At 43.8% G+C, this 26,004-nt stretch overlaps 2 protein-coding genes across 8 annotated transcripts; both read right to left on the bottom strand.

Moving 5' to 3' along the window:
* Positions 1-3,555: 3,555 nt before the first annotated feature.
* MIIP (migration and invasion inhibitory protein) lies at positions 3,556-12,177 on the bottom strand. Of its 5 annotated transcripts, none has more exons than XM_050982313.1 (11): positions 12,016-12,177; positions 10,492-10,644; positions 10,221-10,420; positions 9,242-9,706; positions 8,501-8,603; positions 7,936-8,047; positions 7,670-7,737; positions 7,096-7,225; positions 6,225-6,321; positions 5,323-5,430; positions 3,556-4,453 (listed from the first exon to the last, which is right to left on the bottom strand). In XM_050982313.1, the coding sequence occupies exons 3-11, from the start codon at positions 10,377-10,379 to the stop codon at positions 4,382-4,384; spliced, it is 1,314 nt and encodes a 437-aa protein (XP_050838270.1). In that variant the 5' UTR covers positions 10,380-10,420; positions 10,492-10,644; positions 12,016-12,177; the 3' UTR covers positions 3,556-4,381. The 5 variants fall into 5 exon arrangements, with proteins under 5 accessions (XP_050838270.1, XP_030089017.1, XP_030089018.1 ...); XM_030233157.2 differs by having other exon boundaries at positions 10,221-10,380; XM_030233158.2 differs by having other exon boundaries at positions 10,221-10,380; positions 10,492-10,588; positions 12,016-12,173.
* Positions 12,178-13,307: 1,130 nt separating this feature from the next.
* On the bottom strand, positions 13,308-25,421 carry MFN2 (mitofusin 2). Of its 3 annotated transcripts, none has more exons than XM_050982309.1 (19): positions 25,326-25,421; positions 24,620-24,774; positions 23,931-24,109; positions 23,114-23,249; positions 22,600-22,762; positions 21,967-22,091; positions 21,552-21,660; positions 21,352-21,459; positions 20,800-20,953; positions 20,493-20,560; positions 20,217-20,338; positions 19,756-19,882; positions 19,484-19,588; positions 18,985-19,087; positions 18,138-18,358; positions 17,850-17,999; positions 17,399-17,595; positions 16,920-17,054; positions 13,308-16,281 (listed from the first exon to the last, which is right to left on the bottom strand). In XM_050982309.1, the coding sequence occupies exons 3-19, from the start codon at positions 24,103-24,105 to the stop codon at positions 16,212-16,214; spliced, it is 2,268 nt and encodes a 755-aa protein (XP_050838266.1). In that variant the 5' UTR covers positions 24,106-24,109; positions 24,620-24,774; positions 25,326-25,421; the 3' UTR covers positions 13,308-16,211. The 3 variants fall into 3 exon arrangements, with proteins under 3 accessions (XP_050838266.1, XP_050838267.1, XP_018776003.1); XM_050982310.1 differs by having other exon boundaries at positions 25,208-25,343; XM_018920458.3 differs by lacking the exon at positions 24,620-24,774 and having other exon boundaries at positions 25,326-25,397.
* Positions 25,422-26,004: the final 583 nt, after the last annotated feature.

Below are 26,004 nucleotides of genomic sequence, written 5' to 3'. Positions count from 1 at the left end.
CCATATTAATAATGAAGATCACAGGTCTTAATTGCCACTTACACTCCTTTACATAAATTTACACTCATTTAGATAAATCTTATGTGGACAAAAAAAATCTTATACCTTTGTTTTCATTATCTTAAGTAATACTACTGCCTTACATAAAGGGACAAAATAACTAATGTAACAACAAAAAAATCTGTATAAAATATCTTTTACTGCCCCATAGTAGCTTCAAAACTAAAGCACATTTTGAGTCAGACTGAAAAATGAGAAGAGCTGACAGAGAACTCAGTTCTCTTAAGAAAGCAGGGGCTTCCATGAAAGAAACCAAAATCATATCACAGAATTAGTATGTCCACAGGCTGAGAGAGACAGAGAGGGAGAGAGAGGGAGAGAAATGACCTTAGATGAGAGATCACACCATTCTGTACTTTCAGTAATTCTGACTGCAGCTTCTGGAACAGTGGTTTAGTTACACATGGTCATTCTCCACAGAAAAAGCTCTGCTAAAGCAATTTGAAAAAGCACCAAGAGCTCCAATTCTATGCATTTTAATCCCAAATAGAAAAGAAAAAATTTGGGGAAGACTGGCCAGGTGGTTAAAACACAGAAGAGGGACTCATTAGTTCCCCACAGTGTCCCAGACCTTTTGGGTAGCTCATATCCTTTCTTGATACTCTGGTTCTCTTCATCTAAAAGCTGAGTTTTAAAGCTGAACTAATAACAGAAACCAGATGAACTTTCCTTTGTGGACAGAAACAAAGGAAACTTGGGAAATATTAAATATTTTTTGTGAAAGAATCAAATGGGAAGATTTTCAGGATGCAGTTTTTCCAAAGACTGTAAAACTTCTTAGACTTATTGAGCATCTCAGCCCTAAAAATTTAGGGTGTTGTCTTCCTCCTCCTGGCAGTTTTGCTCTACAGAAACCAATGGAAGGGAGAAAACCAAGTCCTTAGTTTGGGTCAGCCATTATCCAAGGAGCTGGTGAAATTGAGGGGTTTGACTCCAAAGAGAAAGGGCAGAACTTCTCTTGTGTTTTCACATTTGAGACACTGAAAACAAATCCTTATGGGCTTTGAAAACACAAGTTCCAAAGAGATGAAAGCCCCCAAAATCAAAGTTTGTAAATGATTCAAAAAGCAAGTTCAAGCCACATGCAGCTGTTTCACCTGGTTCTGGGGAGAGTCACTGCTTGATGTGCTGATAACAAAACAGAACATTTAAATCAGAAAACTCTTGATATTAATTTTTACTGGCAGCAAGAAACACCTGATCCTGAGACACCACAAAAATTATCTTAACAGGAGAAGGCAAACAAACACTAAAGACCATCTAACACTGGTACTGAGAAGTAGGTGGGAGCTGTGTTTTAGCAGCTGAACCACATTGCTCTGGTCAAAGCAATCACAAATACATCATTTACTGCATTTAATTTGTCTACTTAAGCAAAGCTGGATTTCCCATCTCATGAATCAGTGTTATATATATGCAATACAGTCAGAAAGGGGAACTAAATCACCAGCTTTACTACCAAAACATCAGGCAGAAGAGAACTGACACAAATGAGCACACACAGAGCCAGCCATTAACAGGGTACAGAGCTGCCCAGACTAAACCAGCACGTTCCTAAGAGCTAAATATGGGGGAAAATATAAATCCAGGTCAAGGCTACCTCCAGAACAGCAGACAAGCTATCCCATACTTCTGTGCCTACACAATTGTCCAATGGTTGTATTATTTAGAGGCTTAGGAAACTCTTGGTCTCAAAACATTTCAGCATTCCTGAACCCCACAATCCCAACAAACCCCCCCACACCCCCCCGCACTCTGCTCTCCCTGGAAATGCAGATCCAGCACTGGCTCCAGCACAGAGCACACTGTCCAAGTGCAGAAGCTGCTTTAACACTGGCTGAAATGCAAGTTTCCAAGCAGTAAGTAGATGTGTTCCTTTACCATGGACCCCGAGGTGACATCTCAGTCCCCTGTCCTGCATGGAAGGTTCTGATCTCCAGGACTGTGTAACCTGCTGAAGGACAAAGCCACTGTGCAAATCTCATCATTGCAGAACAAAACATTCCTGTGCCCACCCTGTTCCAGACTGCAAGGCAAGATGTATTCTATCCCCATCTGTGTGGCAGTTGTCTTTTGTCAAGTGGGCAGTTTTTCTTTATCTCTTCCACACCCACCCCTCCCTGGGGAGGGGACACCTGCTGATAAGAGGCCATTGACTGTCTCTGCATGGCTGATAAGAACTGCAGCATCCCAGTGGGAGATGGGAGCCCAGAGGGAGGAGCCAGGCATTCCTACCTGGATAGAATCTGAGATTCTGGAACACCAGCACAGCTTCTCCACTGGATTTCCCAGAGGAGCAGCAGCTGCCTCTTCCCCTGGCCCTTCAGAGGCAGAGTGCTCCCTTCTCCAGGATCCCTGCTCCAGCAGAACCAGCCCTGGCACTGCAGGAGGGCTGAGCCACAATTCCAGTGGCACTGCTGCCAGCCCCCTGACCCACAGGGTGTCAGGCTGTGCTCTGGCTCTGGCAGGGTTGGTTTGGTTTACTCCATTGTTTATTTTATCCTTTTATTTTCTTCCCTATTAAAGAACTGTTCTTCCTGCTCCCATATTTTTTGCCTGAGAGCCCCTTAATTGAAAATCTGTAGCAATCCAGAGGTAGGGGGTTTACATTCTCCATTTCAGGGGAGGCTCCTGCCTTCCTCAGCACACACCTGGCTTTCCAAACCTGGACACACTCCAACTGCTCCTCACAGCAAGGCCACCTGTGCAGGTCTGCCCTTACACCAGATGCCATGCAGTGGAGATGAGGGGAGAGGACATGAAATTAAAAGAGAACCTCCACAAACAGGAGAATTTTCAGGCTGTTTGAGCTTGCAAATGAAGGCAGGATCACACAGGCCAGAGCCAACAGAGACAAACATCAGTGAGCAGACATCACCAACTTCTTTCATCTGGTTCTAACAGAGGGTCATAATCACACCTCCAACACTTTCACAAGTGTGAAAGACTGAATGTATTCCCACCTATCAAGAGACATTTTGAATTCAACACTGGTTCCAACCTGCATCCCCCAGAAGGATCTAACATAGGTTACTCCATCTGCAGCATTACCTTTTCTCTGTTTAGAGTGAGGAACAGGCTTGCTGTAATTTATTTCAGGATAAATTAAGGAAATGTTTATGATGTCTTGAGTTTGAAGGCAAGGTAGTAAAAATGTTGAATTTCACCCGTTTGATACAAAATTTGGCACTTAAGTGTTCTATAGTCACTGGATTAGTTTATTTTTAAATTAGTATTCCAAATATAGAAATTATGTGACCAGTTCCATTCAGTTGACCCTACAGATACATAACCCAAAGCTAAAGCCATGCTAAGTCATGCTTGCAATAATCCTCTCCTTGTTTAAAAAAGTCTATTCATGTATTTGATTTAATAAATAATGCATTTCATATAAAAAAAAAGTAAGTGAATGCCAAGAAGCTGCACAAACCAAATTCATTCTCTCAAGTTAGCTCCCTAAAATATGTTTGAGGCAGGAATTTCTGTTTCAGGAAATTCAAAGCAAAATAAAACATCAGTTTTATTGTTTTCAGACATGGGAAGTAAGATCAGTCTATAAAGTTCAAACAAATCACACTATGTGAAGTACTTTGGTTTGGTACAATTTAAAAATTCTAAAATGCTTTTTTGGCTTATCTCCAGAAAACTTGGAGTAGTAGAGGTAAGCAAAATATGCAACCATTTTAAGGCATTATCTAGCTCATTGGTGAACAAAATCTCATTTTAATTTTTTTTCACATTCAAAGTTACTCTGATGTGCTACACCCTGCAGCTACACACGTTGCACTGAGAATAACCTGAATTTTAAACATTTTTACAAATCATTGAGGTACTCAAGTTTAATACACTAGAAAACTGTGTCATGTTTCAAACATTTGGAAATAAACTTATTTGTGTCACTCCACTGAGCCAGGCCCTTCACAGGCCAATTCCTCACCCTGGCATTCAGAGTTAGTGCTACACTGCTGGTCACTCAGTGGAGGTGGCAGATGCACCAATGATCCTGCACACTTGACTTTATCCAGCCCCAGCTGGGACACTTCATCCAGCTCTCAGGAGCTGTAAAAGGCAAAAAATACAAAATCGACACAGTGACTGTGCAATCTCAGATCTGTCTATCGGCTGCTCACATAAGCACATGACTATGAAAACTGGGGGAAATCTGTCCAAAGATTTATTTCTATCCACATTGCTTTGTTTCTGAGTTGTTTCCACGTGCTGTGCCCATCCCTTCCCCAGGGCAGTCATGATCCAGAGTGTTGCTGGAGTGGGGTCTGGGCTGAGGGCTGCTGTCAGGTGTCCTGGTTTGCTCTGCTAAACCTCAGGTGTGCAAGTGAGGCAGGTGCAGAAACTTGTCAGTTCTGGCTTCTCTTAACACTCTGGACACTTTGTCCTGGAATCCAAATAAAGAGGATTTTAATCAAAGAATGCCAAAGTGACTTTTCCCATTTTGATGAAGACTGGTGAGTTGAACAGCTTTTTCCTGTTACTCAGCTCCATTTGTTTTTTTGTCTCTGTGCACACCAGTCAGCAGAAGGAAAACATTTCCCAGTAGTGATAAGGAGATACTCATCCAGGCATTTTTGTTTGCTCAGCCCTCAATAATCACACCTTTTAGAGATGGGGCTGCAATTTCCATTTGTGCAATTCCCAACTGTCACCATCATATTTTCTGAAAAATCCCTTTTTGTATAATTAAAATAAAAAGAAACTGTGTTGAGCTGTCTGGGAAATCTCAGAGATTCTTCTGTGTTCAGCCTTGGCTGAACTCTGCTCATCTTCAGGGTCTGTTCTTCAGCTCAGGCTACAGCCAACATCTGGCATCATAATTTGTGGTATTTTTGGGGTCCCCCGTGGCAGGAAGGAAATGATGAATCTGACTCCATGTTCTTAGAAGGCTAAATTATTATTTTATGATATTATATTATATTAAAGAATGCTATAGTAAACTATGCTAAAGAAGAGAAAGGATGCTTACAGAAGGCTTAACAAGATACTAATGAAAAACTCATGACCCTCCAGAGCACCAACACAGCTTGACCCTGATTGGTCATTAAGTAAAAACAATTCACATGTTGTATTAATAATCTCCAAACCACATTCCAAAGCAGCCAAACACAGGAGAAGCAATCAGATAATTATTGTTTTCATTTTTCTCTGAGGCTTCTCAGCTTCCCAGGAGAAGAGCTCCTGGCAAAGGGATTTTTCAGGAAATATGATGGTGACACCCAACATCTCCTGGGACTCAGAGGCTGTGCTTACCAGGTGAGGATAGGGAGAAGGCTTCTCTTCCAGTGAGGCTCTCAGATCCAAACTGCTGAATAGGGTGCTGCTGGAAGGAACCATGCTTTCCCAGCCAGCCAGGCAATGCTGTGGAAAAAGATGGGAATGTTTCTCCCTTTTTTATCTATTGTGACCTGTTATTATTTAGAACTTCTGCACAGGGAGGTTTAACTGAGTAATTAATCTATTATTTTTGAGAAGTTTTACGTGAGATTTTATATATCTATTATTTTTGAGGAGTTTTATATGGAGTTTTATTTTCAGGAAATACATGAAATCTCAAATAAAATAGAACTAAACAACTGTCCCCTCTTCCACCCTCCTAAACTGATCTCTCACTTTGAGAACTCAAGCACCTAACCCCTCTAAACCTGTCTCAACTGACTCATCCAGTTCCCTAAACCACAAAACTAAGCTTCCTCCCACCTCTTCCCTGGAAATCTCCTGGGCTAGGTTAAATTAACAACAGTGCCTGCAGCATTGACTACTGGCTGGAATACAGGACCAGCAATGCAACAGCAGTTTTAAATCCACCCTTGCCACTACTGAGTTTGTGAATATTTGATAGACACTTGCCTTTCATACTCCTTAACATCTGTGGAAACAAACACAGGTACTCTTAGCTATGTTGAGAGGCCTGAAACAAGTCAACCAGATCTCCACGTGGCATTTTCTTTTGTGCAGTGTAAAGCACTGGAAATATGTCATACACCAAGGCATGAACTCAGAACTCACCAAAGGACATTCTGGCTATCTCACTGATGCATATTAAAAATTTTAGTGGAAACTCTGCCAAGGGAATGAGTTCCAGATTCTCCTTCCTTTTGCTCTAAAGCAAGGACCAGCTGGGGTTGTGCCTTCAGCAGGAAGACAGAACTTACTGAGTGCAGAGCTAGATCATCTGCTGGCTCAAAGCTCCTCCTGCGATGGGCTCTGTACTTGTGGGCTGGCAAGAGGGCACCCCTGGGAATGCTGACCCTGCAACCACACAAGGCAATCACAGAATCATGAGGCTGGAAGAGACCTCTAAGATCATTGAGTCCAACACCTACCTCAACTAGACTGTAGCACCCAGTGCCAAGTCCAGGCTTTCTTTAAACACATCCAGAGATGGTGACTCTCCCACCTCCCTGGGAAGAGCATTCCAGGACTTTATTATTCTTTGGGTGAATTTCTTTCTAATATCCAACCTATCCTTCCCTGACATAGCTGGAGACTGTGTCCTCTGGTTCTGTCAGGGCTGCCCTGTGGCACCCCACCTAGCTAAAGCCTCCCTTCAGGGAGCTGTACAGAGCAATAAGGTCACCTCTGAGCCTCCTCTTCTCCAGGCTAAACAGCCCCAGCTCCTTCAAACGTTCCTCACAGGGCTTGTGTTCCAAGGAAGTAGGAAGTTGTAGGAAGTAACTGCCCACACCTCTGCCAAGACACAGGAAATCTGCATGCCTTCCCACTCAGAATCCAAGGGTCTAACCCCAAAGTGAACCAAGTGAACCATTTTGGATTAGGGCAGTAGACACTTTACAGGTACATTCAGATTCTGGACCTAATTCAGACAAAAGATGCTTTTCTCATTGATTTCAGGAGTGTTATAGGAAAGGTTAGTGAGGAATTTTTAAGCAAGAGATCTCTGCCTTGAAAACAGCAACCTTCTACAGAACTGCTGGGATGGTCTTATCTCCTTCACCTGATCAGATTTTCTTCTCTATTGTTTCCTTGAGTTGTGCACATTACAAATCAGGAATTCTTATTTACATGACATGGGTTGGCTCCTCCAGTGTCCCTGGGGGCTGGTGGCTACGTGGGATCTTACACACAGGGCAGGCAGCTTCTGAATCCACGGGGATGGTGAAGAGGCGCTCGTTTAATCCATAGCAGTAAACACCTGCACAGAGCAACAAACCTTCATCAGGGTTCTTGTTTGTCACAAGGTCCCTGAACCCAGCCAGAAAAGCTGTGTTCTATCACAGTACCACATCTGCATTCTATAAAAAGAGCTGCTTTTCCTGAAATATCTTATACATTTCCTGTCCCCAAGTAAGTTCCTAAAAAGCAAAACCAAAATTTCAACCTCTTCAATTTAGAAACAGAACATTAACCAATTACAAGAAACCCTAACAAATTAAAAAGACACTGAGAGTGGATCCCTAGAAGACTCAAGTATCTTTGGAGTAGGAGGTTGAATCTGGTTGAAAAGCTGCAGCTGGAACAATACATTCTTGCTGGTCTTGCATGACCTGGTGCTCTCTCAGGTAAAGAAGTAAAGGCAGGTAAAGACTGATTAGTTCTTTATTCACAGAAATTGCATTAGGAAGAAATATGATCTTACACTTATGAGAACCAATTATCAAATCCAGTTCTCGTTGTTCAGGACCTGTGCAATCCAGAGCCTCAGGCCTAAAGAAACACACAAGAAAATCAGTTAGTGACAGAGGGGCTGGCCCTCTGAACAGCACTGCCTCTTCCAAGCACTCATGACTGAGGTAAATAAAGGCCCTCACAATGTCCTGCTCCAATCAGACTATGCTTAGCATTACTACAGGGATTACTAAGGGACTGAGCATTGCTCTTCAACCCTTCCCCATTCCCACTTACTCCAGGTGCTGCTGATGAATACAGCTGTCTCTGTTGGACTGTCGGAACTCGTGCAGCTCAGCAAAGTATTGCTCAGATTTTTCTGTTACTGGAGACTTTGTATCAAGAAGCCCTGAGAACACCAAGGAAAAAGAATGATTTAATGATTTTCAATGATTTACAAAATTTGGGAAAGTACCAAAGCAAGCCTCACAAGATACAGTCCAAACAAAATAATGACAATGAGAAGGGTAGAACATCATGACAAGCCAAAGAGTTACTGTGTGGTTTGGGTCCCTTATTGCATTCATTCATTCCAGGTATTTGGCATCCTTTCTGACCTCACTAGGCTTTGCCATTTGCTGCCTGAATTCCCACACCACTGCCACCTCACCACTCCAGGTAAGCACAGGTCACCTCTAGTCTGGAGAGGGGCCTCAGACAAAGCTGCAGCCCCTTTGCTGGGACCTGCTCCATTGGCCCTAGGACAGCAGTTCCATCTCACCCCAAAGGGGTCATAAACTGTGTTTTAACTCTACATATCACCACACCACACTGAGAGCTTTGCTTCAGAGTTGAGATTCACCTGCAATCCAGTCATAGCCCAGCAAAGGATGGGCAGACCAGCTGCTGACAGGTATGGCATCTTCTGCAGGGTCAGGCTGAAAAGTCACATGACGAGCTTCCTTCTGAAAGAAAACAATTCATAACAACTTCCTAATCATCTGACAGGACATTCAAAGGCACAGCTGAGGAGACAACCAGAAGCTGTTCAGCTGTGACAGCTGTGGCTTAGTTTGACACTGGATTCCATCTATGCCTCTAGCAGTAATTTGCTCTCCAGCTCTTTGTCTTGTCGATAAATAAAAAACAGAAAGAGGAGGCAGGGACTTGCCCAAGTAAGACAGGATTTTTCAGAGCTTTAAACAAAATGCTGAGCTGCATCACACATTGCCAAAGATAAGGCAACCTGTGCTGCCATGGAGGATGATCACAGCCAGGGCCTGCCCTTCATGCCTGAGGAGACAAACTGTGGAACAGCAGCACTGCACCTGCCTGTTCCCCCTCAGCATGTGGATGAGATATGCAAAAGCCAGACAACACTTCAGAGTGAAGTGGTACAGATTTCTGGTCTTTCAGTTCACTGGCTCAGGAAAGCAGGGCCTAAACAAACGCCAACAGCCCCTGGCTGCTATTGCTGGGAACAGTTCTGACCCCAACTTCCAATTTACACAGTGGGAACAGGAGAGGTAACATTCACCCAGCCCTTCCTCCTCATCATTCTGTTTACTTAGGAGAATAAGAAAAGCATTGGTTTAACATTTACCTTCACCTCTTTGGATGGAGACATCAACAAGACTGATTTAGGGCCGTGGGGCTCTCTGATGACCATGTGCTGCTCACCAGCCTCTTTATTTTGCACTCTGCTCAGTGATGGCCCTGGACGACTTTTCTCATGGAAACCATGCAGCAGAGGAGACTGTTTTCTGTTCTCTCCATGTCCCAGGAAGGAGGATTCTTTCTCTGGACTTCCTTGAGCACCACCATCCCCATCCACTCTGGAGATTTTTCTGCCACACATAATGACTGCAGACACTGGCATAACATTCTTTCCTTTCCCAGCAAGGTTGGAATTGAAACCTGCTCCTTCCTGTGTCTTTGCTTGTTGCTGCTGTACCCCTCTGGCATTGCTGCTGTGTTTAGGACATGAACTGAGGGCTGGGCCAGCTCTGGGTTCCACAGACACCATTATTCCAGCTGGAGATTTTACTGCATCGACCTGATGTTCCTTCTGTAAGGACAGACTCCCTTAACACATATCATCAGTCAGACTACAAATACCTTTTGTAAGAACATTTCACTCACTAAATCAACCCCTCATTCTAGTCTGTTCACTCCTTTAAATTCCTGCAGGGGAAAAGGAAAAATCCTTATGTTCTGGAGAGTGTAAGAAAGAGCTAAATACAGCTTTTCCCAATTTGAAGAGCCCTTGAACTTTCAGCCTTTGTGCTTAGAAGAAACAAAAGGATTCTGTTCCACAATGCTCATTCCTATCTTAAAAGAAGAAACGCCTTTCTTAGGCAGGAACTGATCTCCAAACCCTTTGCCAGAACAGATTGAGAGCACAGACTAAACAATAACCAAAGGACAGCTACTTTTCTAACAGACTCCATATTCCACACATCACTTTCTAAGAGCTCTTTCAAGTCCATGTCTCCTTGACCACACCACACCACAGGCAGAGCTGCTGTCTGCCATAGAGGCCCATTTGCTCCCTGAATTTCTAGCACACACAGCACACATACCACTCTCCTCCATCTCTCAGCAGCTGCACTGCCATGATGAGATGGTGGAAGGAGCTGCTTGCTGGGAAGTCCTTTTCTGATCTCCTCCTGCTTCATTCTCAGCCTCTGCAGAAGGTCCTGGCTGGTCTGGCGCAGCCTCTTCAGGAGCTCTAAGTCCATCCTACAAAAACATTTCAATGTAAAGCCACAAGGAGAGTGAACTACATAAATTCACTACATTAAGTGAAGAAGCAGACACAATTTCGGGGGACTTTTCCTAAAAAATACTTACAGCTGTCGAATGTTGATTCTTGCTCCTGAGAAATCAGCCAGTCTCAAAACTCCTTATGCTCAGAACCAGCACAAGATCATTTCTCCCCTTGGATAAACTGCCAAATATTTTACACTCAGAAAGTGGGAGCTGACTTAATGGAGAAAAGAAACTCTGAGAGAGGAAATAGTAAACACAAAAAATTCACATCAAAAAGCTAAATGAGAGACACTTGATTTAGAGGTTGTTATTTAGGACATATTTATGCAATTCTGCTGAAATGTTTTTTTGAAGCATTGACATTTATATTGTGATAACATCAGGATGCTTGTTCAAAATATAACTAATTAACATGAATATATCTGCTACATCCAAAAGAAATACAGAGTAAAAGCTGTGTTCCGTGTTCCCTGGGCAGCAAGGCTCCAAAAGGCTCAACTATGACTCAGGACTACAGTTCTGAAAATTCCAACCCCACCATTAAATGAAATTAAATCCCACAAAGGGATGCCCTTTTATTAGAAGAGGGAGGTGAAAAGGAGTTAAAAGATAAATAAATAACACCTAGTTTGACTGAAAGGCTGTCACACTGCTCAACATCTTTACAATATCACAAGCTCCTCTAAATTTGCAGAAAGTGGATTTTTAAATAAAACAGCTGCAAACCCTAAATCCAGACTCCCACACTGCTTTTGGCTAGACTAATAAATTATGTTCTCAAGAAGACTTTGTGTTTCTCTGGCACCTTTTGTTCTAAAGGATCCCCAAAACCTTCTGCAAAGCTCATCTAATTTGTTTTTGCATCTGCTACCTTGGCAACTGGACATGAGGAATGAAATGCACATGTGATTCAACAGCAGTGGGAGGAATCAAGAGCAGTGCTAACCATCAACAAATTACAACGTCTCTTTGGTGCAAAAAATAAGGGAGAGGTGCACTACAAAACATAAAACAGAAATATCAGTGTTGAGGCACTAAATTTGAGACAATTTGGAAAAACCAGTAGTTCTCACAGCCTTCACAGGACAAAGCTAATAGATTTGATGAGCATCCACTCATCATTGCTTATCAGAAAGCAAATACTCAGAAAATAACATCAGTCAAGGGACTTTCTGGAAGGGTTTTACCAGATGAGGTCCACTCTTGGCATAATCTACAAATCCTTCATGTCCAGCCCCGGGGGCTCAGGTTTATGAAACTGCTGTAATTTGAAATCTTTCCGAAAAGGAGCTTCGCCTCCCGCAGGTAATAAACAACGGCTGTGTGGGGAGCTGAGAACTGTCCTCCCTGCGAGGAGGTTCTTTAAACTCCGCGCTGCTTCGGCACAGATGCGCTGGCTCGGCCTTCTCGCGCCTACGAGCGAGAGCCCGAGCATTGTGAAATTCCCCTTTCCTATCCGAGAGGCCGGTCCGGCAGCGGCAGAGATCGGTGAACTCTTCCCTCCCTCCCTGGCAGTGCGGGAAGCCCGCGAGTCCCGCCCGGCCCTGCGGCTCCGGAGCTGAGGCCTTCAAAGTCCCCGCGCCGGCCCCGCGTTCCCTGGCCCACCTGCGCCGCCCCCGCCGCTCCGGGGGATGCCCGCCCGCTCCGGGAGCCGGGGACTGCCCGCCCAGCTCCAGCCGCCACTGGGAATCCCCCGGACGGCCCCGGCGCCGCCGTTCGAGCGGGCGGGCCCGCCCCACGGCTCCCGGCATGCGCGGGGCCTGCCCGGCCCGGCCGCGGGGAGGCGCGACCCTGAGGGGCCTGGCCCGGGCCTGAGGGGCCTGGCTCGGCCCGGCCGCGGGCCGCGGGATAGGGCTCGGGACAGAGCCCTGGCGGGACTCTCCGGGCCCTGCCCGGCTCGGGACAGAGCCCTGGTGCCACCCTGCGGGCTCTGACCGGCTCGGGACAGAGCCCTGGCACGATCGTGCTCCCAACGCTCCGTGTCGGAAGGGTCGCGTACCGCCAGCACCCCCATAGACCAAAGGAGTTGTTTTTGAGAGGAAGAGTAGATTTGTCTTTCCAAACCAGCTCTGGGGCTGCTGGTAGATAAAAATAGCACTGGGAGAGAAAAGAAATAATGGGAAGGATTCCACTGAGTGATGAATAGAAAAAGATATTTGCTTTTACAAATAAACTTTAGGTTTGCTGATAAATGAAACTAGACATCGAGAGATGAAAGAAACAACGGGGACGAAAACCCCCTAAATTCCGTAAGAATTAAAAGGGAGGGTTGTACATTAGAGGGAAAACTTTGGGAAATCTTCCATATCAGGCTGTCGGGAAGTCTGTACCTCTCAAATACCTCAGCCAATGGGGAAAGAGAGAAATGTGTCCAGGAAATTGGGATTAAAAGGGGGGTGCATCCTCCAAATATTGGACAATCCCAGGGGAATGCCCCATGGCCTCTGCCTTTATTGGAATGAAGTCAAAGGACTTCTCTGTCTCCTTTTTGGACATAAACCTCTGGTGCTTGTGGATTAATTTTCCTAATATTTTGAAACCTCGTCACGGGAAATCTGGCCTTCTCTAACTCACCCCGTGTAACTTACCAGCTGAGGATACTGATGCACCAGAGTTTCAGGTCACCAACTCAGCAGATGCTCACTATTATTTCCTACAATATTCTCAAGAAATCATTGATTCAATACTGACGATTTCAGTGCAACTAAAACGTCCTATCAGGCAATTCAGTATCATTGGTCTCCTTGTTAATTTTCAAAGTAAGAACACAGAAGAAGGTCATTAGTGTCAAACATGCAATTCAATAACACAAAGCAACAGAGCTATACATACTGATGTAAGCTGATATGCTTACACTGGGAAAATGTATCACAACATGCAGGATGCATCAGGAGAAATCTTTTTCCAATTCATTTTTATTTTGGTTTCCATTGTTTACAGCACTGTTACAGGACTAACTCATGCAAATTTATCACCTTAAATACAGCAGAGAAAACTCACTGGTAAGAGTATTCTGAAGAGCTCCATCAACATAATACAACAGGAAAAGTAAGTAGCAGCAATAAGATAAAAGTGCATTTAGCTGACCTTCTTTAAATGGGAGTTTGGGGAAGACTGTTTCTGGAATTACCTGTTTTAAAGAATAGTTTAGCATTCTTTATGAAAATCAGAAGAAAACAAACTCATGATAGTGTTCATTCCTCCACCACTCTAAATTAAAGAAGTACAGCTGTAATTTGTTTCAGAGGAATCCAGCTTATAGGCCTGTCTGTTTAAAGTTTGATTTTCGATCACTTGGGCTTCCAGGACAAGGGTTACACTCACACATTTTAGCAGATTTGCCTCTGAAAAAGTTCAAGTGCTTCTTTCCCCCATTCTGTAGGTTAGGCTTCAGCTCTGCAGTGAGAATGCCAACAGCACCCGGGCCTGAGCAGCATCACACACAGAGCAGCAAAACACTGGGTTCTAAGAACCCATCAGTCTCTTTTCCCATCACAGATAAGATACTGGCCTAAAGATCAACTCATTTATCAGATTTCCCCTGAAGGCCTGCTGAAGAAATAACACTACCTCCTCAAAAGCACGTAGTCATGAGCTGCTGAGCAGCAGAACATCATCCTCTGCCTTGACCTGGAATTGATAATATCCTTGTCTATTAGGAACATGCTGAGTATTTTAACTCAATAGAACAGAACATAGCTTATTATAGCTGTGTATGTGACAGCTTGAGAGACTGAAGATTCAAATTTATTCAACCAAGACCTGTAGCAGAGTAAGACTAGATGATTCCACTTACTCCAATATACTTCACCACATGCTCAGAGTACCCACTTCCAAAAGAAAGGACTCGAATTTCTCCCTTGCTCGTTCTCAGATTTGATCAAATCTATATTACCATCCTGGTGGATGCCTGAGGAACCCAGTCAAGGTCAAAAAAACCTGATAGAAAGAGCTTTCAGTTTGAGTTGGAGTCAAAGCTTTCTACTGGAAGGGAAAGGTTTGTTTCCTTTCTGCATTCTAGGGATGTCTCACCACCAGCTCCTACACAATCAAGATACCCCAAAGTCTTTCTGCAAATCTCAGAACAGCCTTACCTAAGAAGTACTTACTGACATTTCACTATTTTTACTCTCTCAAGTATCAGGCAGCTACTTTCTGCAAGTTCCATGATATGAAAAACATGGGACTTATCACAGGCACATATATTCACACCTGAACATGAATGAGAAACCCTAAAGCCATTTTCAAGGAAAAAGTCTCTTTGTCAATATGATAAACACCCCACTGCTCAGTAGTTCTGAATTCAGCTGGGACCTGCTCAAAGACAGCCCCTATTCTATGTGTGTGATATTGTCACTAACCTCAGAACTACAGGATCTGATTCTGGATTCCTCAGATATTTTGTAGGCAACAGAAAGATTATAACCAACACATGGCAAAATACTGACCTACAGGGAAAAAAAAGAACCTTGCAGTAGAGGAACTTAATCCTACTCAAGCTCCTAAAATCAGCCAGAATTTGTTCTCTGCCAATTCCAACTGGAAGAGACTCAAGTCCTTGCAATTCCCAATTATTATATTCCAAATGCATCAGAGCAAAACTCAACAATTAATTTCATGTATTTGCAAATAAAGAATGCACTTAAAAAACTAAGTTACTTTAAGCCATTCTTGCCCTGGCATGAACTACAAGTGCCACAACTCCTCCCACCCCAGAGGAGCTGTACTTGCCAGCATGTTCTGATACTTTTAACAGAAAAGAAACATATCAAATCCTATTGCTGCCCAGACTGTACATGCTGTGGGAACTCTACATGAAGCAACATCTCTTACAGCGTGTAATCCACATGCTGTTCTTGTGGCCAAACAGTGGTAATGGAATTCCACAGGCCTGCTTCCAGAAACACAGCTGTGCTTTTCCAAAAAAAACCCCACATTCATCCACTGAGCTCATAATGCAGTGCTGTACATTGTGTCAACTGGCTTCTCTTTCCTAGTTTTGTTCTTCAACAAGCTGCCAAATTATCAGCACTATCTCCTTCACAGAACTAGTTCTGTCTTTGGAAACTATTTGTCCATGATGGGAAATGGGCCAGACTGTGTTGTTGAAGAGCTCTTAAGAGGAAGAAACTAACTCCAAATTCACTAAGCTCAGCAAAGCAAAATCTTAAGCCCTCTTGCTCCAGAGGAGAAATGGGTTTTGTTCACAGGTTTAAGCATCCTGAGAGCAATAAACCTTTCTATGCAGTGACACTGTGATTTTCTGTTATGTTCTAGAATAACGGAATGTTAACCTCAGAGACAAGCCTGTGTGGGCTACAAATGCTTTGTGAAACCACCACCACGTCTGTGTGCATGGGATCTGTGTTTAGTCAAACAGCTGCTTGTCACGCATATGTGAACCTGGGGCTTGGAAGTCAAAAGTTCTGTCTGTATGAAGTAAAACAAATGACTCCATAAAGATCTGTCAGAATAACTTTTAACCTGATAAATATTTGCTTGATTGCTTCAAATTTGTTTAAAGCAAAATGAAGGACAGTAAAAGCCCCCCGTAAATGTATAAAGCACACACTCCTCCTGAAGTAGCCTGGTCTCACAAGGAAAAAGAAGAGTTATTAACAGGTAGTGTTTAGAGGTGGGACACAGAACAGGGAAGCAGAATCCTACTGTTCACACAGCAACTGGAAACACAGCAATTTGCTCTTGCTCATTCCCTTTAGGGAATTCCATCACCCACCACGTTCTCTGCAGTAATTAAGAGAGCACTGAAGGGAAACTGTTGTTTTTCTTTTTTTCTCACACTATCTGCTTTGCTGCAGATACTGATGTGTGAACATGTTGAGCTCGCTGTCAAGCCAACCTGCTTTGTTCCTGCAAGGACAGAAAGTTTTGTTAGGTGAATGAAACAGCTCTTCCCAAGGCAGTCAGAAAGAAGTGCAACAAAAATGAGTACACAGCAAGGCATGGAGTGCCAGAGGTTCACCCAAAAGGCTGCTGCCATTCCTTTGCAGGTCAAGAATGCTTGCCTGCTGTTAGTCCCTAAGCTTGGAGGTTTAAACAGATTTTGGACACAACTTCACATTGGTCTTACTGTGTACGCAAGGAATGTTTGAAAAAGTCTTCCCAACAGCCTCTGTAGGGTGAAGAAAGCAAGACTGGGTACAAAGGTGAAGGCAAGACTTTTTTGCATAAATTTATAAGGGCCTGAAGGGGTTTGTAGGAGTGGAAGACTGTATGTTTTCATAAATGAAAAGGAACTGTAATTCCAAAAAAAAAAAAAAAAAAAAAACAGGAAGAAAAAGGTGCTTTGTGAAGCAGAAGCTTTAAATGACTGTCAACAGTCCATAGGAAAGTACCTAGTGAAAGGGAACACGACTTGGTAGGGAAAAGTGCGGACACCTGCACATCGAGTGCTATGACACAGACAGAATGAACTCTAAGCTACAGTTCATATGAATATCCTGGGGCAGTCACATGAAAAACAATTGTATGGAATAATCAAATCTCACCTGAGCAGTTTTGCTTTGCTCTGCAGTGAATCCAAAACTTCTATTTTTTTATTCATGGCAGAAATTTCTTGCTCAAGATTCTCCCGTGTGACATCCACTTGCTGACACAAATGAGCAAACGTTCCAGCAAGCTCTCTATGAAACAAGAAGAGCTGAGTATAATGGAAAGTAAGATCAAGCAGCACATTCAAGGAATAAATCCCTTTGATGAATAGGGATGATGGTACCATGACTCAGACACTCATCTTTCCACTTCTGCAGAAGAATATGTCAGAGCATTTTGATTTGAGATATGGAAGTGTGTTAAGACTAATGCCTAACAGCACCCAAACACTACATATTCAAAATAAAAGTAATATTATTTTAAAACATGTGTCATTACATTTTTGAAAATCTGGAATTCAGCCTGAATAGAAGGAATAGCACTAAAAAACCCCAAACAGCAGATTTCCATAAGGTGTTAGCTGAAGGGAACTCACTGCTGGACTTGGTGGCTGCAGTTGGAGCCCGTGTAGCTGACGATGAGCTGCAGTTTCTCCCCAGCATACTCCACAAACTGCCTCTTGAAAGCTCTCTCCTTTGCCCTGGTGGTCCAGGTGAGGCGCTCGTACACATAGAGCAGCCCATAGAGGCCAAAAGAGAGAGCAATCAGTCTCCAACCCACAGCCTTCCAGACCTGAAGAAGCACAAGGATAAACAAATTACACCATCATCATCTCAGACTGATATTCACTCCCAACAATGGTGCACAGAGCATTGCAAAATCAGCTCACTATACTCAAACGGAAAATCGAAGGAGAAAATAGGTAATATGAAATAGAAAACCCTATCTGTCAACAGCAAATAGCTACAGGATTTAGCAGTGCAAGTGCTTTTTACATCAGTGCTCCAACTTGAGTTATAAAAATGCTACCTAGAATGCACACATACCACACCACCAACCACGATGATCCCCATGGAAGTTCGGGAAGTTAAAGAGGCCAGTCCAGTCACCATGGACACCATGAGTTCTTCCTGGGTCATAGAGCCCTGAGGCAAAGGAGGCAGACTGGGATTTGCTGGTGTTAAAGGGCGCTGAACCTAATTAGAAAAGCAGGGACAAAACAAAATCAAAGAAGAGAATAAAAGGAGGTGAACTACTGCTCTTCCCACCAAAGGAACTTCAGCAGACATTGAAATAATGAATATCTACCCCAGTCACTCAATGAGGCACTCTACCTGGTCATTATAGCCGAACAAGGCCCGACGACCATTCTTTGGTCCCAAAAATCTGTTCACCAGCATTGTCCATCCAAGAGAGAAATGGAATTCTATGTCCTCCTGGAAGTCGGCACAAAGCTTGTCACAGTTCAGATCATAGCTGAGCCTGAAGCACTGCCGGGGAATTAGCATGTCTATCTGGCCCCGCACAGAGACTGGGAGGAGGGGTTTTAAACCATCTACACAGAGAGAAAACAAAAACATACAAAAAACAGCTGCTGAGTTCACAAGAATTAACTGGTCTTGTATTCTATAATCAAGGTGCTTATGGCTTGTTTCATGCTCTACAGTCAGTTTATAAGCCAAGCATGTTGCAAAGTAAGAGATGCATTATCAATTATTATTCAACTCTTGGTTTTTCAGACCAAGCCAGAAGGAAATCTTTCCATGGACCCTCCAAAATCCTTATAGGTAGCTGGTGAAGTTTACAGATTAGCAAGACCTTGGAAAACAAAATCTGAAGCCCAGTTCTTTAGGCACCATGGTCCCATATTCAGACAGGCACCTAGATCCAAGTAATTTGTATTTCATTAGGATTTGGTGTGAGAATCTCCCAAATTTCACCACAGTTCCACTCTCTCATGAGGATTACACTGTGACTGTACATTTTCATTAGGAAATCACTGCATAAGTTCAGACACAGAACTAGTCCTCCACACAACAGCATTACTCATCAAGATGGAAACTAAGATGGTGTCAGCTGCACATCAGTCATTGGATTAATGAGAAACCCAGAACATTTACCTAGTTATTTCACATTGCAGTTCAAAGGAAGAGAAAGGGCAATATTGCCTGTGGAACTGACCTATCATTTCTTGCTGCACTGTCTGCAGGGAAGTTGTGATAGCACTGGAGCAACGATCTGACATGTTACGGCCCAGGCCTTCCTCGATGTGTTTATGCAGCTCCTGACAAACAAAGAAAGGGTTATTAAGGTTAGAATAAACATAGCTAAGATGCAGGCTGAAGGTGCTAGAGCTTGTTAGATAAAAAGACCCTCCCAAAACAGGAGCACACAATCTGTCTGCTCAGTGTTCTAACATTAATATCATACCTCCCCCCACTTTTCAGTGAAGGGGATGAAAAGGCAAATTAAAAAAAAATCTCACATAGACTCTTTAGTTCAGGAAAAGTTCTGTTCAATCTATATAATATGATATATAATGTGTATCGATTACCGAGATTAAAAACCTAAAGCTTTAGCTCATACCCTAGTTGGAAGATTGAGATGTCTAACAATGAGCTGGCATAATTACTCAGAGCTAAAAAAGGTCTCTTAAACTGCTTAAGCAAATATCACTTACACTCTTGTACACTTTAAGAACTACTTGAGATGGGTGGAAGTCTGCTTGGTATTCATCTACCAACACTGAGAGCCGTCTGATTTCTTCTGCCATTGCATTTGACACCTAGAGAAATAGCACAGGAAAGAAAATAGAGCTTCTGAAAGCTTTTCTCCTCTTCCCACATGTAACTCCCACATTTTTAGTACTTCAAAGCTTTGTCAGCACTGTGCATTTTCCCCACCATGCTGGTGGCTGTTTCAGACAATCCAGTTTTCCACAGACCTCCTTACCTGCCTCTCCACCTCTTCAGTGATTTGTTTGATTTTCCGCTTGTAGTCTTGAGTAAGGAGCTCCAGCTGTTTGTCAATAAAACCTAGGCGATCCTGACGTTCCTCTCGCATTTCCAGACAGTAAACTCTTTTGCAAAAAAATAAAACAAACCCAGTCCATCAAAATGCCAAATAAATGCATTTTTGATCTATAAATATATTTGAATTGCAGAAATAAGACAGATTTTCCTGCCCAGTAACAAAACACGTCAATATCTGCAACATTACACAGTCATGGCACAGGACAAAAATAAGGTCTTTTTCCCAATACCTCCATAATTCACTAGAAGCAAGACCACCAATACATGTCCTTCCTGCTCTCAAACACGCTGGATTCTGCTTTGCATTTCCAATCCTCATGTTCCCTGACATCTCTCCCAGAATACAAACTGCAGTTATGCAAACACCAGCCCAGCTCTCACCGCTGTTCCTGGGCAGCAACGTGCACGGAGTCCATGATGAGACGAACATCTTCTGCAATCTGCTTCGCTCTCACTGTATGCTGCTCGAATTTTGTTTTTACTGCTGACTGTGAAATACATTCCTGTATACAAAAAGCAGCCCAAGATTAGCAGCAGGCAGAACCATACTAACACAATTTCTCCTTCCTGTACGATCTGTTTCCAAAATATGTCCCCACAAGTGCCAGTCTTTCAGGAGTAAAACCTAACCAAAAAGTCGGCACACATAATGCTCACCTCAAACCTTCTCTCGAAGCTTTGAAATTCAAGCATTCTTACTTGAAATCCATCTGCCAATGCTCCACCTGAGAAGGAATGCACAAAACAACCACTCAAATTTTGAGAAAGCAATCAGATGTTGGACATCAAGAAATGCTCTTGCTTTACACTGAAGCCAATGTAAAAGTGCTACTAAGTCACCCCTTCTGTTGTGATTGCCTTATTAATAATGTGGCCTACCCCAATTTTATACGTTTTTTGAAACAAGATACTGTCTATTTTCATCTCTGTAAGTCAACGGAAAGTTTCTGCTAGCTTTCCTCACCTCCTTCTGGCATCCCTTGAGCCCTCTGAATCCTGGCATTCAGCACTTCTTTTGCAGACACAAAGAAAATTCGATCCCCTGCCTGGGCTCGATCCACCACACCCAGCTCATCCACCAGGAAACTGGTACAGCGCTCCATGTGCTGCCGGCGCACCTGAGGGACAGCCACCAGAAACCACACGTGCAGTTAAATCCACCTTATCCATCTCTTAAAGGTTAGAACAGGCACCCAAGTGCCCTCTGCTGGTCTAAGCTACCAAAAAAGCATGGAAAAAAAAATTTGCTATTTTATGAACTTTTCCAGAGGTTTTCTAGAGGGATCTAACTTCAAAGGGACCCTGTGAGACTCTTGGTTTCCTGCTCAAAATTTCAAGGGTCATGTCCTGATCACTAGTCTATGTTCACTCGAGTCTCCACACTAAGGTGATAAAAATCCAACCTGTAAAACCATCACACAGAGCACTGATTGTATCCCCAAGGACCAGAGTCAGAACAGACTCCATAATATCCATGCAAAGAGAAGTAGTTTAAATATTTAAATACATCACAAACCTCTTCCATGTATTCTGGTTCAGAGGCAGATGCATCCCAACGGTTATTTAAAATAAATATATTGGGTCGAGACAGACGTTCATTCACCTTGTGAAAGAACTGCTTCTCCTAAGGAAAATGAAACAAAACCTCTGTAAATTAGTAGGTCAAATATTTTTAACCTTTAGCTAAATTCATTGAACAAGTGGACTTGCACATACAGTTTGCATCAATGTTGATTCAGAATTTGCCACCAGAACAAATACATCAGCATCAAGACAGAATTTGTCAATCCAGCTGTCCAGCTCTGTGGTTACATCAATGCCAGGGCTAGAAATAAAGAGAAATGAGATATTATTGTGCTGTGAATACAGCAAAAACAGAATTTAAAAGTTAGTAAAAGCTTTTCAGAGCATTAATTTCCTATGTCTGAGCTACACTGCCCTGAGGTGACAGAGTACAGGCTAAAAGGAAGTAATGATCAAGAAAATCTCACTGTTAATTACAGCAAGGGACTTTGGTCACTGTCTTAGAATAGAACAGGGTCAATTCCCTTGAGGTTTGGTAAATATAATTTGAAAACATTTCCGTAATTAGTCAGTGATAAGCAGGAAAGGAAAGAGAGCTATTTCTCACCTGTCCATCAGCACCAGGTCATCCTTTAAGAGAGAACATTTGGAATTGGGCCACATTACACTGACTAGGCTGCCAGCATTCAGATGTTCATCCTGATGAAGGGCATGAGCCAGCTGGTTCACGGTCTATGAAAAGATGGAAATAACATTTCCTGTTTGCCAAGACCCACTAACACACTTATCTTGCCTTCAGGGCTGTTCACAGACAATTTGAGATAAAGCCCAAGTTCAAAATATTTTCTCTCTGGAAGGTTTTCTACATAAAACCTTCTTGAGTGTCCTAGAAAAAAGGCAACTGCTAATGAGAGTTTATGAGAGATTTTTCCTGTCAAGAAAGGATACTGAGGAATTACCAGGAAGTCTGTGATTCTGTCAGTTATACAGAGCTCAGAACTTCCTGAGTCATTGTTCCCTGCTATCACTAACAAATACAACATATCATCTCTTCCATAAAATGAACAAGTCCTCATTCTGCATCTTGCTTCATTCCTTACTGCCTACATCTAACAAAGACTCATCCTTCATCTCCACTCCTTTAATGATTAAAATCCTTAACTGTGAATTTTTTTTTTCTTTCCTTTTCTGACATTTCTGAAGAGCTCTTATCCTAACCTTACGCTTAAGGAAATTGTACCTTAACACTCTTCTTTTCCTCAGAACCTTCTGTCAGCAGGAAAGCCTCATGTCCATCTGTCCCTTCCACACGCAGGAAGCAGTTAGTGGTGTGTCCAATTCCTGAAGGGAGAACTTTATCCCACAGCATGGCATTTATCACAGTGCTCTTCCCATTGCTTGTCCTGCAGACAGATTAAGGACAGTGCTTCAGGCTTCCAACAGCCAGGTGTGCTCATTTTGATGTTACCAAAACAAGTTCTCTACAGCCAAGCTGTATCAGAGCCATTAACAATTTAGGTGCCAGAGGCAACCTGCAAAAAGACTTTTCTATTTCCCTATTTAAAGAATTCTTCACATTGAAGAATTATGTGATACAATACTTGTTTCCAATTTACAAGAGCACCTGTATCAGGGACATGGACATTACAAGCAAAAGCTAAAGTACCAGTGTTTATATAAATATTTTTCACTGGCTACAATGCTCAAATGCTTTACTGAATGGGGAGTGTAGGCAACACAAGCATGTGACTCACCTCCCAAAAAAGGCAACTTTCATATGTCGTCTTGCCAGCACTTCACTAATACCACTGACTTTTGACAGGTAGCCTTTGACTTCCAGTACCTGCTCTTCTGTGGTGACAGGATCAAGCTCTGCATTCTTGTGTGTTTCTAAAATCAAAATAGATCATGTCTCTGAATGCCAGAAGCCATCTGGGTCAGAGCTGGGTGAAACCCCTCTCTGTGATGGTACCACTTAACATTTATCTGTGTCCCACAGCTCACACGGGTGTTCTTGACATAGGCAATGACACCCTGAAGCAATTTCACAATAGGATTTATCAAACTGACTCTTTTGTGTATCTCATAACCGTTCATTCTTGGGACTGCCTTGAACAGAACAGCCAACAGTGCAAACAGGCCAGCACCCTTAGAGATAAAATCTGGCTGTGCCTTAAGCTGTTAAAGCCAATTAGTGGTGTATGTTACATGTCAGTAGCAATGATGTCTGCAGGCAAGAACAGTGAAAGGATTATAGGCAAAAAATACCTCCTGGGGTTGTGTAATTAATTAAAAATCTCCTAAACATAAAAACCAAGCATAGCTCCCTAACTAGCTCAGTTTCTTAACATGCATGAACTTTACATCTTCAAATATGAACCTGAACTCCATCCAAATTCAACAGTTTTCAGTTTTTCTTACAAACACGAATGCATAAACAGACATGCATGTATAAATAAACACAGATTTAGCAGTTCTGTTGAACTGACTGAGGGGGCTGGTGTGTGTTTTGGGGGAAATCATATGTAGGCAGAGCATTGTTACAAGTCATAGTTCAAGAACTCAAATTACCTTCTAGGAACGAGGAGCTCTCGTTGATGTATGCAGCCAGCTGTTCAAAGATCCCATTGATTTTCTTCTTTGCAGTGACAAAATGTTTAAGTGGAGAAGCATTTACCTCAGCCATGTGTCTTTTATCCTTCTTCACTGCAACTATTGAGTTGGAACGAGTAAACAGCAGGGACATTGCGCTACAGGGAAAAATCCAGCAAAGACCAGTGTCACCAAGTGTCACCCCTGTCCAAGGGGTGTAGTGACAGGATAAGGGGGAAAGGCTTTCCACGTACAGAGGGGAGGGTTAGATGGGACACTGGGAAGAAATTCTTCCCTGTGAGGATGGTGAGGCCCTGGCAGAGGTTTCACAGAGAAGCTGTGGCTGCGCCATCCCTGGAAGTGCTCACGGCCGGGTTAGACAGGATTGGATCCACCCTGTCTGGCAGGTGACCCTGCCCACAGCAGGGGGTGGAACTGGATAATCTTTAAGGCCCCTCCCAACACAAACCATTCTGTGACTCTGTGATCCAAGCAAGCATCTTTACAAGAACTAGATAAATAAGCATTTTAAGGCCTATCTTCTGTCTTTCATAAATAAATTGTTCCACTTTATACAACTCATGCATCAGGAAAAAACCCAAAACTCTTTCTTTCTCCTTTCCAATAAACAGGGTCGCAGGGATCACTCCTCCCCATCCTATGCTTACTTTCAGGATGAGTTACGTTTTCACAAGTCACGCATGGCCAGTTTGAGGCCCTCTCGAAGACAAATGGCAGTAGTTTTCCCTGCCTTCTCCCTCGCCCCGGCCGCACTCGGTCCCGCAGCTCCTTCAGCGACGCCGAGTCCAGCCGGTCTCCACCCCTGTGGCAGAGTGACCGCGGATGACGGACAGAGCCTACCGAGCTCCGCCGCCACGGGCTCTGCTCCCCCGCCAGCCCGGTGTGCCCGGAGAATGGCCCCGGCTCTGCTCCCCCGCCATCCCCGTGTGCCTCAGGGATATTCTGGGCCCTGCTCCCCCGCCATCCCCGTGTGCCACAGGGATGCTCTGGGCCCTGCTCCCCCGCCATCCCCGTGTGCCTCAGGGATGCTCTGGGCCCTGTTCCCCCGCCATCCCCGTGTGCCTCAGGGATGCTCTGGGCTCTGCTCCCCCGCCATTACGGTGCCCTCAGAATGCGCTGGGTTGACGCCCCAGGCCGACGCCGCCTCCCCTCAGCCCTCAGGGGCGGGAGAAAAGGGCGGGAAGCGCCCTCCTCGTGCCCCCTCAGGACCCTGCCCCAGCGGATCCGACACTCACCCGTCCCTGCCCTTGTCCCTGTCCCTATCCCTGCTCCTCCGGAGGCGACTCTCAGAGAGACTGGGCCGGCCTGGAGCAGCTGCCAGGTCCCCACGACCCGGCCCCGCCCGTGGCTCACCTTCACCGCCGCTCCCGCACGGCCGCCATGTCACCCCGCGGCGCCGTCGCCCGGGAGGTGCGGGGAGGCGTGCGCGTCACCGCGGCGCGCCGGGCGCGGGGCACGCCGGGAGTTGTAGTTCCGGGCCGTGAGGGCCCAGCGGAGGAACAGAGCCCACAGGCGGTGTCACGGGAAAGGTTTAATGCGAGTGCAGCTCAAACCGTACAGCTCGATAACGGCACCACCCGACCGGCCCCAGGAAACACACAACGAAACAACAACAACAACAAAAAAAACCCCAAACAAACAACCCCCCAACCAAACAAACAAACCCTCAAAACACCCCAAAAATAAAAACAACAAAAACCCAAACAAAACAAACAAACAAAAACCCCATAACAAACACCCAGGAAAAAAAAAAAACTACAATAAAAACCCCCAAAACATTGAACCAAAAAAAAAACAAACCCAAAAACCAAAAACAACAGAAAAAAAACCCCAACAAAAAGCCCAACAAACCAACAAAAACCAAACCAAAAAACTCACAAAAACCAAACAAAACACCCCCAAAACAAAACAAAACACAACAAAAAACCCCCCCCAAAAAAAACCACCCCAAAAATCCTAAAAAAAAAAAAAAAAAACTAAAAAAAAAACCCAAACCAAACAAAAAAATCTGCTGCTGAATAAATACATAACA

Source organism: Serinus canaria, chromosome 21, assembly GCF_022539315.1.
Source record: "Serinus canaria isolate serCan28SL12 chromosome 21, serCan2020, whole genome shotgun sequence".
NCBI classification, from domain to species: domain Eukaryota; kingdom Metazoa; phylum Chordata; class Aves; order Passeriformes; family Fringillidae; genus Serinus; species Serinus canaria.
The sequence above is the reverse complement of the archived record's forward strand: the minus strand, read 5'-3'. Positions and strand labels throughout refer to the sequence as shown.